Source organism: Humulus lupulus, chromosome 6 (genome assembly GCF_963169125.1).
Source record: "Humulus lupulus chromosome 6, drHumLupu1.1, whole genome shotgun sequence".
Classification (NCBI taxonomy): Eukaryota; Viridiplantae; Streptophyta; class Magnoliopsida; order Rosales; family Cannabaceae; genus Humulus; species Humulus lupulus.
The window spans coordinates 59,990,008-60,000,184 of record NC_084798.1 but is presented as its reverse complement, the minus strand read 5'-3'; the positions used below and the strand labels follow the sequence as shown (position 1 = coordinate 60,000,184).

At 35.2% G+C, this 10,177-nt stretch overlaps 2 protein-coding genes across 5 annotated transcripts; one reads left to right on the top strand and one right to left on the bottom strand.

Moving 5' to 3' along the window:
• Nucleotides 1–207: 207 nt before the first annotated feature.
• On the top strand, nucleotides 208–2,406 carry LOC133782208 (putative pentatricopeptide repeat-containing protein At3g15130). The gene has a single exon (XM_062221432.1). The coding sequence runs from the start codon at nucleotides 536–538 to the stop codon at nucleotides 2,294–2,296; it is 1,761 nt and encodes a 586-aa protein (XP_062077416.1). The 5' UTR covers nucleotides 208–535; the 3' UTR covers nucleotides 2,297–2,406.
• A 328-nt stretch (nucleotides 2,407–2,734) lies between these two features.
• Nucleotides 2,735–8,474, bottom strand: LOC133782207 (uncharacterized). Of its 4 annotated transcripts, none has more exons than XM_062221431.1 (6): nucleotides 7,833–8,474; nucleotides 7,005–7,108; nucleotides 6,143–6,319; nucleotides 3,996–5,848; nucleotides 3,333–3,486; nucleotides 2,735–3,057 (listed from the first exon to the last, which is right to left on the bottom strand). In XM_062221431.1, the coding sequence occupies exons 1-5, from the start codon at nucleotides 8,042–8,044 to the stop codon at nucleotides 3,334–3,336; spliced, it is 2,499 nt and encodes an 832-aa protein (XP_062077415.1). In that variant the 5' UTR covers nucleotides 8,045–8,474; the 3' UTR covers nucleotides 2,735–3,057; nucleotide 3,333. The 4 variants fall into 4 exon arrangements, with proteins under 4 accessions (XP_062077415.1, XP_062077411.1, XP_062077412.1 ...); XM_062221427.1 differs by having other exon boundaries at nucleotides 3,011–3,204; XM_062221428.1 differs by having other exon boundaries at nucleotides 3,011–3,486; nucleotides 7,833–8,111; nucleotides 8,260–8,473.
• Between the last annotated feature and the right edge of the window lie 1,703 nt (nucleotides 8,475–10,177).

Genomic DNA, 10,177 nt, shown 5'->3' with positions numbered 1-10,177 from the left:
GTATACGCAATCGGTCATGTGTTTTGTTAAATGAAAATTTGGACCCTGTGTATTTACGAAATGAATTAAAATAGTACATTATACTCAATTTCAATAAAAAAATACAAATATAATATTTCATTCTCAGTTTCTCGACCAATTTATTCGATTCTCTAAACATATCACACCACTAACGACCCGAGAAGTGATCTTATAATTGAAAATATTTTGACTAAAATCGGGTCAATAATACTATTTTGATCCATTTGTAAAACTTAGTATCCGAATTATCATTTAACAAAACATAACCTCCGATCCCGAGAAAAACACTAGTCCCAAAATGGTATTTTCCTTACTATTATTGTTTAAAATTCTGTTTGTTTGACTTAGCACTCCAAGTAGCCTATAAATTATGAAATCTTCGTACACTGATGATTAAAGAAGACAGATACCACTTTTCTTTCTTTGTTTTTCTCTTTCATTTTAATTTGGTGGAAATTTCAGTGTGTCGAGTCGCTTTGTATTTGCTTATGAAAACGAAGAGAAAAGTATTCCGATGCTTAAAGCAGAAAGCATCGCCTCCCTTTTGCACCGTTGCTCCATTGTCAAGGTACTACGAGGCGGTCTTTCTCTCCATGCTGCTGTCTTTAAGACAGGCATGGAGTCTGATGCTTTCATCTCTAACCATGTTCTGAATATGTACGCGAAGTGTGGTGATGTTCTTTCTGCGCGTCAAGTGTTCGACGAAATGTCCCAAAGAAACACTGTTTCTTGGTCAGCTTTAATATCTGGCTATGAGCAAGCCGGGGAGTGTTTAATGGCACTTGACCTGTTTTCTGAGATGTGGTTTGTTCCTAACGAGTACATATATTCCAGTGCCATCAGTGCTTGTGCCAAACTCATGGCATTGTCACAGGGGCAACAGATCCATGCTCAAGCGCTCAAGGTTGGCTATGCATCCGTTTCATTCGTTTTTAATTCACTCATTTCAATGTACATGAAATGTAGTATCTATAATGATGCTTTTTCGGTCCATGAATGTACACTGGAGCAGAATTTGGTATCTTACAATGCTTTAATTGGTGGATTTCTAGAAAATAAACAATCTGGAAGAGGGTTTGAAGTGTTCAAATTAATTCAACAGCGAGGCCTTGTTCCAGATAGTTTTTCTTTCACAGGAGCATTGGAAATTTGCGCCAATTTGAACAGTTTACAGGCAGGAATGTTGTTGCATTGTCAAACAGTTAAGCTTAATCTCGACTCCAACAATCTCGTTGGGAACGTGATTGTTGCAATGTACTCGAGGTTCAATCTGGTAGAAGAAGCTGAGAAAGTCTTTAGAGTAATAGAAGAGAAGGATGTGGTTTCATGGAATACCCTTATCACTGCATGTGTTCATTGTGCTGACCATGCTCAAGGGTTAAGAGTTTTTAAACAGATGAATGGTTTAAGGCCAGATGACTTCACTTTCGCGAGTGTCCTTGCAGCCTGTGCAGGGCTTGCTTCCATTAAACATGGGAAGCAAATACATGCTCACCTAACAAGGACAAGGCCGTATCAAGATGTGGGAGTTGGTAATGCCTTGGTTAGTATGTATGCTAAATGTGGCTCCATAGAGTATGCATACAAAGTATTTGACAAAATGGCCTGTCATAATCTTCTTTCATGGAATACTATAATTGCCGGGTTTGCGAATCACGGGCTTGGACAACGAGCTGTAGAAGTTTTTGAGCAAATGAAAAAAATTGGTGAAAAACCAGACTCAGTCACGTTCGTGGGACTTTTAATGGCTTGCAGCCATGGAGGGCTGGTGGATTTGGGAAAATCAATCTTGAATTGTATGGAGGAAACTTATGGGATTAAACCTGGTGTAGAACATTTCTCATGCCAAATTGATATGTTGGGACGAGCCGGGAGATTGGCTGAGGCTGAAGAATGCGTGAGGAAATCTCCCTTCAAGCATGATCAAGTTGTTCTGGGAAGCTTACTTTCGGCATGCAGGCTGCATGGAGATGTTGCTATTGGAGAATATGTAGCCAGACATCTCCTAAATCTTGAGTTTGTTAGTACGTCGTGTTATGTTTTATTATCAAGTTTGTATGCCTCGGATGAGATGTGGGGTGATTGTGCAAAGGCGAAGAAGTTGTTGAATGGTAGTGGATTGAAAAAGGAACCTGGCCATAGTCTGGTAGAAGTGAATGGAAGTCTTGAAAAATTTACAGTAGGGAATTTTTCTCATTCAAGGATTGAAGAGATAAAGATCGTACTCAGAAGTTTACGTTGTCCTATAGGTGAAGTTTTTCTAGATATCACTTAGCATTAGCATAGTGTTAAGTGTAAAAAGAAAATTATTGAGCAGTGTTAAAACTTACAATAAGTGTTATTTAAGGCCCGAAAAGTTGTCAAGTAACAAAACATCATTTTTTAGGTGTCGACAGCTATTAATGCAATCTTATAGAGCGACACCTCATATAGTAGTAGGCATATAGCAACACTCTTATAAATAACTTCATTTCTTTTTAGACGATGGTCCAATTACTCCCCTTTTTCAGACACATTGGGGCATTCACGTTCTAGTATTCTTACTTTATTAGCTCGTCCTTAGGAGATATATGCTTGCATGGTATTCTTGAGAATGAAATTTTTATTTACTTTTGGAATAAATCTTCACAACTTCCCAAGTAGAGGTTCATGAGATTGTTTCGCTTCCCTTTCCATTACTTTTTTTCGATCTTTGTTTTTATAAACACACATCTGTCTTTCATGGTATTACCAATGTATTTATCCTTTATATTATCGAAACTAGTTTTATTATATCCTTTGGACAAAAGAATTACAAGGGCATGTTACATGGACAGAGCACAACACTTGTGGTTTAGCTAACCCTCTATCCTACCCTCCTTAACCAAATCTCTTTCAGAAGCCTCTTTCTACCAAGTCCTGCTTCAACTTCAAAATTCACATACATGCTAAAGCAATTAACATTCATTGAATTAATTGCCTGAGTCCTTCAGTTCAGATATTGCAGAACTGAGAATAATTTGTTTATGGATTCATAGCATTGACGAATACCAACTTCTGCAGTACATATGCCGAAAAGAAAAACTCATCAGCTTTTCATTCTCAAACAAATGTTGGCTTTACTCGGGGCATTAAAGTAATAAGATCATTACATAAGGCTCACTCATATCTATACATTTGATCTCTCTCTACCACAATACAGCACTGCCAAAATTTGAATTTGATCAGATCAAGATGAGAAAAGCAATAGAACTAGTTTATTTTGGCACTAAAAAAATAATAATTACAAAATGTGTATATACAAGTAGATATGTAAAGAAAAAATTGTGCACCTCACATCTCTGATAAAAGATTGCTTATTTTTCGGAGCTCCTTGAGAGCTGTCATTGCTGTTACTTGTCCTTTGCCTACTAGAATGTTTTTCGAGAAGTTCTCCAGCGACCCTGCTTGAGTCGCCCTATCATGTTGGAAGACTGACTCAATTACCTGTGTTTAGAAATTGTTAGGCTCATGGTAGTGACACAGAAGAATGAAATACTTTACAAATATTGTTTCAAAACAAATCTATAGTTATTATCTCACACTTTCATATCATAAGACCAGAATCAACTAGCCACGTTCGGTTACAGTTGGTAGAAAACTCAGGAGTACAATCATATGCATTGACCAGCCAAAATATACCACTTAATTTGTTGAGGGAAATTTGAAATCAAGTATAATTTATTTGTTTGGAACTGATGGAAATCATTTCCCATTTCTGATAATATTTTTACGTCTTTGAAAATCTAATTTATTTAAGTTTCCACATGATGTTATGAAGTGGTAGCAATGTATAAAATAATTCCTAGAAAATACATTAAGTTTAAAAATGAAAAAAGGATAGAGGTTAATACAAGGGAACAGATATCCCGCCATAAAATCTAAAAATTCATCAGACTGGATATTTTAGAATATGTAGACAGCACTTTTCAGACAAACAGACATAAGAATGTTACCTGAATATGTTCGAGCATAGAATGCCCAAGATTCTTTAAAGTACCCATCACATTCTGATCAACGACATCTCCTTTGGAGCAAACAGAAGAATTACCAGGCCCATCATCCTCGGAGACAGCTGAAGTTTTCTGATGACTTTCTTCATTGGCAGACTTTGTAGCCTCAGAATTGCCTCCTTTCTCAGATGTGCCTTCGGTAGTGCCATTCCTTCCAAACTTCCAAAACCATTGGAATTTACTTGAAAGAGGCTTTTTCTCCTTTAACTCCGTGACTGAATTTCCCAGGGAATCATTTTTGCATTCAGATTTTTGAGAGGCATCCGCGGGGGGGTGAGAAATTAGAAGAGGTGAATCCTCCAGAATACTCTGGGCATGATCATCATTCTCATCAAGGGACAAATTAGATGCAACACTACTTTTCTCTGAATCATTTTCATGATCATTAGTCTCACTATGAGGACTTGTTGGATCTGAGAAAATAGATGAATTTTCTTCACTTCCAGCATTTCCACTTGAACATCTATCCTCAGTAGTGCAGATAATTTCCTTACAAAAGCCATCTTCTCTACTGTCTTCTACATCTGCTGAAATAATTTCCGTGTTGCCTGAAACTTCATGACCGCCTACATTGTCCATATCTTCTTCTAAACCAAGTTCCCGGGAAAGATCTTCCAGCAATCGTCGCCTAACAGATGGCTTAGGGTTCTTTTTGCTTTTCACAAAATTCCTTGGACATGGGTCTGACTCTGTTCTAGACAGGCTTAATTTTACTTTATCTGTCCATCCTTTCTTCTGTGTTGGAACACTTTTCTTCAAGCTATCTTTTCTTAGTTCTTCTTCTCTATGGTGAACTCTCCACTTCTCTTCCCAATAACTTACAGATACCAGACTTAATGGAGACGTTGGAGAAGAATCAATTGAATCACTGCAACCTCTCACAATCATAGATTTAGAGTGGCCAAAAGTCCCATCATAAGAGGATGAAGATGAGATATTACTCTTCAATGCAAGAGTCTGCAGAGACTTGGCTTTCTCCAACAGCTTTTTCAAATCCACATTCTCAGGGAAATTCAATAATCTCTGAAGACATGAAGTAGCATGCTCAGTGGCAAGTAAGGAAGATCTCAAATGAAGTAACATGGAAACTGCCACGGCTGAGATAAATGCTCCTCGAGAAGAACAAAGGACCCCATACGAGCCTCCATCATCTTCACCACTTTTGTCCATTTTTTTATTTTCTGATGCAAATATCTCATCCCAAATTGTCAAGAGACCTCCCAGTGAAAATTCACGTCCAAATAGGACTCGCAACCAGCGGAGCGCAAAATACTGTGGCTCAACACCGAGCTCCACTAGGTGGCTGTGGAGAGATGGATCAACAAACAACAATAGATGATACAATGCAGCAGAAGCTTCAATCACTGGGGGTAAGCCAGATTGAGATTCACGAGCAGGAGATGGAGAGAAGAACTCTGCCATGGCGACTGGACCATTGGCTCCACTCATCAAAGCATCAAACATGCAATAAGCATCATGCTCCATAAATTTCTCTGAAATAACAATACCCAACTCACCTTCAGCGCCATAAGGGTCACTTAGTAATATTATTGTCTGTATCTCAGGATCAAGCTCATTAAGACTCCTTGCTTTTGACACATTTTCATGGGAGTCAATGTTATCTTCTGTATAATCAGAAGATCTTCTGAAATCAAAATTATATGTATCATTGTCTTGAAATGATAGACCATCAAATTTGTCCATGAAGTGATCTTCATAGACTGTTCGCACATGTGAAAGACGCTCCACATCAACATGAAGAACATATAGAAGAGGAGCCAAGAGTTCATGCATTCCTACAAAAGAAAAAAAAAGAAGAAAATTTACGTTAAAAAATACGAAAAAAACTATAACAAACCACGTGCCAGAAAACAAGTTGGAAAAAACTTGATAACAAAGGAAATAATATTTTTAAATGTATAATATAAGAAACAAATTTGGTAAAATTGATTTAAATTAATCACGTGAAGCAATATAAAGTAGAGAAAAAATTACAATATATTGTGTCCATATCATTGAAGACTAAAGAACGAAACTAAATAATACACAAACAATAATGCAATTGATTTCTTTCATGTAATGAAATTTACCTTGTCTGTAGCCAAACTCAGAATGTCTAAGGCACCACAATAACAAGATTCTTCTTAACATGCCTTGGCATCCTGGTGTCTGGAAGTAGCTCCCATGTTCTGGGTATAACCTGGATAAATCCTGGTCAACCATTTTCTCCAGTTCCGCATTTCGAAAGAATCGACCCCAGGTGCTATCTGCATGAAGCATTTACAACAGGTTCAACATCAGTTGGTTCATTGTGTACTTGTTAGGCACCTGGGAGTTGTGAAGAGACTACTATCACATGGACTTCATTTCTTCCAATTCTATCTTTAGTTTTTACTAAACAATGCATAATATGGTATACTAGCCATGGTTCATGAGGAGATATCAAGTTGAACCAGCAGTTGACTTAAGATTGTGCTACAGAGAGGGATAAAGGAATGTGCCCATAAGACAATCGTTGAAAAACAATACATTTTTTTATTATCACCAGTACTTCTTTCCATCTTCTCATTTATCACCTTGTACCCAGATGAATAAAAGGAACAAAGCTATTTAAATTTGCAAATGATATAATATAAAGGCTAATCTAGACCATATTCTTCAAATGCAACACAAGATTTCCCTCTCATTAGCCATTTCAACATCACAAGTTCAAACTCAAATACTGACCATAGTAACCCCCATCCTCCTTCCCACAAGAAGGGAAAAGGAAACAATATAACCAAAAAAAAATAATAATGAAAAGTAAACTCCAGCAAAATCAAAACATTATTTGAGTGAGAATTTACTTATTATTGCACACTTTTATTGGTCTAATTGGTTTCCAATGGTTTAATTACCTTAATACCATATATTTAATTTGTGAGGGTACAAAAACAGAACAATAAATATTACCTGGATTTTGTGACAGTGGATTGTCAATGACAACATCAGAAGAACTATTTCCTTTCTTTAGAATATGTGGATCAACAAGAAGGCGTCTTCTTAATCCAGCATATCTGGCATAAAAGCACACATTCCAGTAAAAATATGCAAAATAGATATGAGGAAATGCATCAAGAAAAATCTACAGCAAAAATTCTACAATTTCTGACAAAAGAAGAGTCAATATCTGAAGGATCTAAATTCAATTGACACCAAAAATTGCTCAAGTTCACAGTTAGTTCTATATAGCATCTTAGTCAAAACCAACTATAGCAATGTTTGTAGTAAAATTTGCATCAATTGGCGCTATTACTTAACCAAATCTGCTCGGTAAAACGAAAATAGAGAATTACCACTTAATTACTAGCATCCAAATAAAAAGAAAATTTCAATAAATTAAAAATCAGTCTTTGCAAAGAATGACTCTTAGACATCGAATGGACACATTGACCAAAGCACCAAGAATCACCTTTAGACTATATCTAATAGGACTAAACCGAGCCTTTGAAATCAAAACACATCCAATAATTAAAACAAACACTTTAAATTTTTCAAGGACAAAACAAAATATTAATCCTGCAGAATAAGATTGGAAGAGAAATTCTCGCTGAGCTAAAAACCCAAACAAAACCCTTTAAGAAAGTCACAAACCTACAGCTTCAGCCAAACTTAAAATACACACTTAAGAAATTATCATCCTCATAATTTTTTCAATATTTTATATATGTTATCCGAAAGTTTCATGAATGTATAAACAGCTCCAGAATCTTCTATAGGAGAATTCGGGCTGGAAACTACCTTCTACGAGAATCAGCTGTGACGCGACGAAGATCATCAACGGAAGAAGGCGAAGAAGACGACGGCAAAATCCCAAGATTTATACGCCACTTTACGCTTCTAAGTCCATTGAACCGGCGATTCTCATCCACAGATCCCTGAGAAGAAGAGGAATTCGAGCTTGACGACCCCGAAGATTCAGCCAATGTGGACTCAATCGGAACTGAATTCATGGCTTTTCTTGCAATACTTCCGAAGACCTATATCCCCCAAAAAACCAAAATCAACCCCAGCCCAAGTCTGAAACCCAAAACAATATCAATTGCAATCTTCCAGGACTATTTTCAGCAGAAGAAGATAAAACCGCCGAAATTTCGTAGAAAAAGATGCAGAATTTAATCAATTGAAGAATTTTCTAGAGAGAGAAAGTGAAATTGAGGTGAGAAACCTGTCGAGGAAACAGGAGAGAGAGATTTGGGTCTCCGTTTGGAATGTCAAACTCTCTTCCTCCTCCTAGGCACTAAAACAGAGAAAAATGGGAGCCATAATTATCCGCGACATGAATAAATCATCTGCGCAAGAAGAAGCTTTCATTTTTCACCAACTTTTTTTTAGAAGAGAGAGAAAGAGAATAACAAGTTTGTTTGTTTGGAGAGAAAATAAATAAAGAAAAAGTGTGTAAATAAAAGGAAAGTGGATTTTGATGGCATGGAAGGTGCGGTGAGCTGTCGTCTTCTATTTTGCTACCTCTCTCTCTCTCTATCTCTAAAAACGATCACTTTCCTAATTATTGAAGAATGTTGTGTCTTTTCTGTGAATTATCATATTCTGTTGTTCTTAATATTCAATTTTCGGTCCCCATTTAAAATAAATAAATAAAAAAGCCACCACCGTCATTTGAAACAATATTTTTATTTTTTTTGGATAAGTCATAAATAAATATGAAAATTAAAAAAAAAAACAAAACAAAACAAATCATGTATTTAAGTTTGAAGTGATAGTAAATTATAATTAGTTAGAGAATAATGATATTTATAAATGTTTTTTATTAATGAACTTTAATTAATTTAGGTGCTTTTTATGTGTATTGTGTCGAAGGAGCGTGAGTGAGAGAACACACATACTAACTTTAACAAGAAAAATAATAAATATATATATAATTGATGCCGTTAATAATTAATATGATTGAGAATAAGTGGGACTTCAATGGCTTGAATATTAAGTTTTACAAATATGAAGAAGAAGAAAAAATAATTCACAATAATTAGAATACACCTAATTTATATTTAATTTCACGTATGGTGTGATGTAACATTTATATTTTTTTTCTTAACTAAGTTTTAGGTGTAATTTTATGAAATATTATTTATATAAATTATGAATATGGTGGCTAAATCTCACTTTCAAAGGTAGCCTAATAAAACGAAAGTGATCGAAATGTCTAATAAAATGAAAATGAGATAAGTGTAAGTTTAGGTTTAAGATATCAGCAATAAAAGAGTGAGAAAATAGACTTGTTTGGTTTGGTCGTGTAATTAAATTGAATAATTAATTGAATAAATTTACAATAAGAAATATTTTGTTTGTTTAAATTTAGTAAAACGTAATAAAAGAAGTAATTTTGACATTGATAAAAATATCATCTTCCTAATATGTTTTATAAATGACTACCGTGTATTTGGCCTAGGAGTGGAGCCTCTTGTTTTGTACCAAGAGGTTTGGGGTTCTTGCCGGACCCATGCTAAAAGATTGTAAATATGTATATATGCATGTATTTGTCTCCCAAAGATAGTGGTATTGGTCTCCCTAAGTGGTGCTGCTGCTGCAATTTCTACTCTCCCTTGTGAGTATTCCTCGTGGGTTGAGAATTATAAAGACTATTGAGGATCATTATCATGTTATGTACTACAATGTACATATGTACATATCATTTGTAATATGTAATATTTTTTTTTTTAAAATCTCTTATAAATAAAGTTGACAATTTATTAAAAAAAAATAGTGACCTTATTCCTTAGTTTTTACTGAAATATGGTTTTTTATTTATTTTTTTAAAAAAAAAAGAAAAAAATATATGATAATTGGGAAATATAAATTTACACGCAAATATTATACTTTAACGATATTTTTTTAAGGAAACTTTATTAGAAAGAAACAATTACAAATTGCTACGCAATTCTACCCTTACAATGGCATATGCACAAGTGGGAACCAACCTATACCAAACACTACAATTAGAATGAGTTAAAGCAAATTTAGCTATAGCATGAGATACCTTATTAGCAGTCCTAACAGAATGAAAAATGGAAATACAATTTCGCAACAAACTCATCTCTTTAATGTCATCCACTACCACTCCCCAATCA

Excerpts from the sequence above, each read along its gene's own strand:
- LOC133782207 (XM_062221431.1), bottom strand. The coding sequence starts at position 8,044 with ATGAATTCAGTTCCGATTGAGTCCACATTGGCTGAATCTTCGGGGTCG. Across the intron at positions 7,109-7,832 it reads ACAGCTGATTCTCGTAGAAG|ATATGCTGGATTAAGAAGAC; the intron begins GTAGTTTCCAGC and ends CTTTTATGCCAG. Across the intron at positions 5,849-6,142 it reads TGAGTTTGGCTACAGACAAG|GAATGCATGAACTCTTGGCT; the intron begins GTAAATTTCATT and ends TTTCTTTTGTAG.
- LOC133782208 (XM_062221432.1), top strand. The coding sequence starts at position 536 with ATGCTTAAAGCAGAAAGCATCGCCTCCCTTTTGCACCGTTGCTCCATT.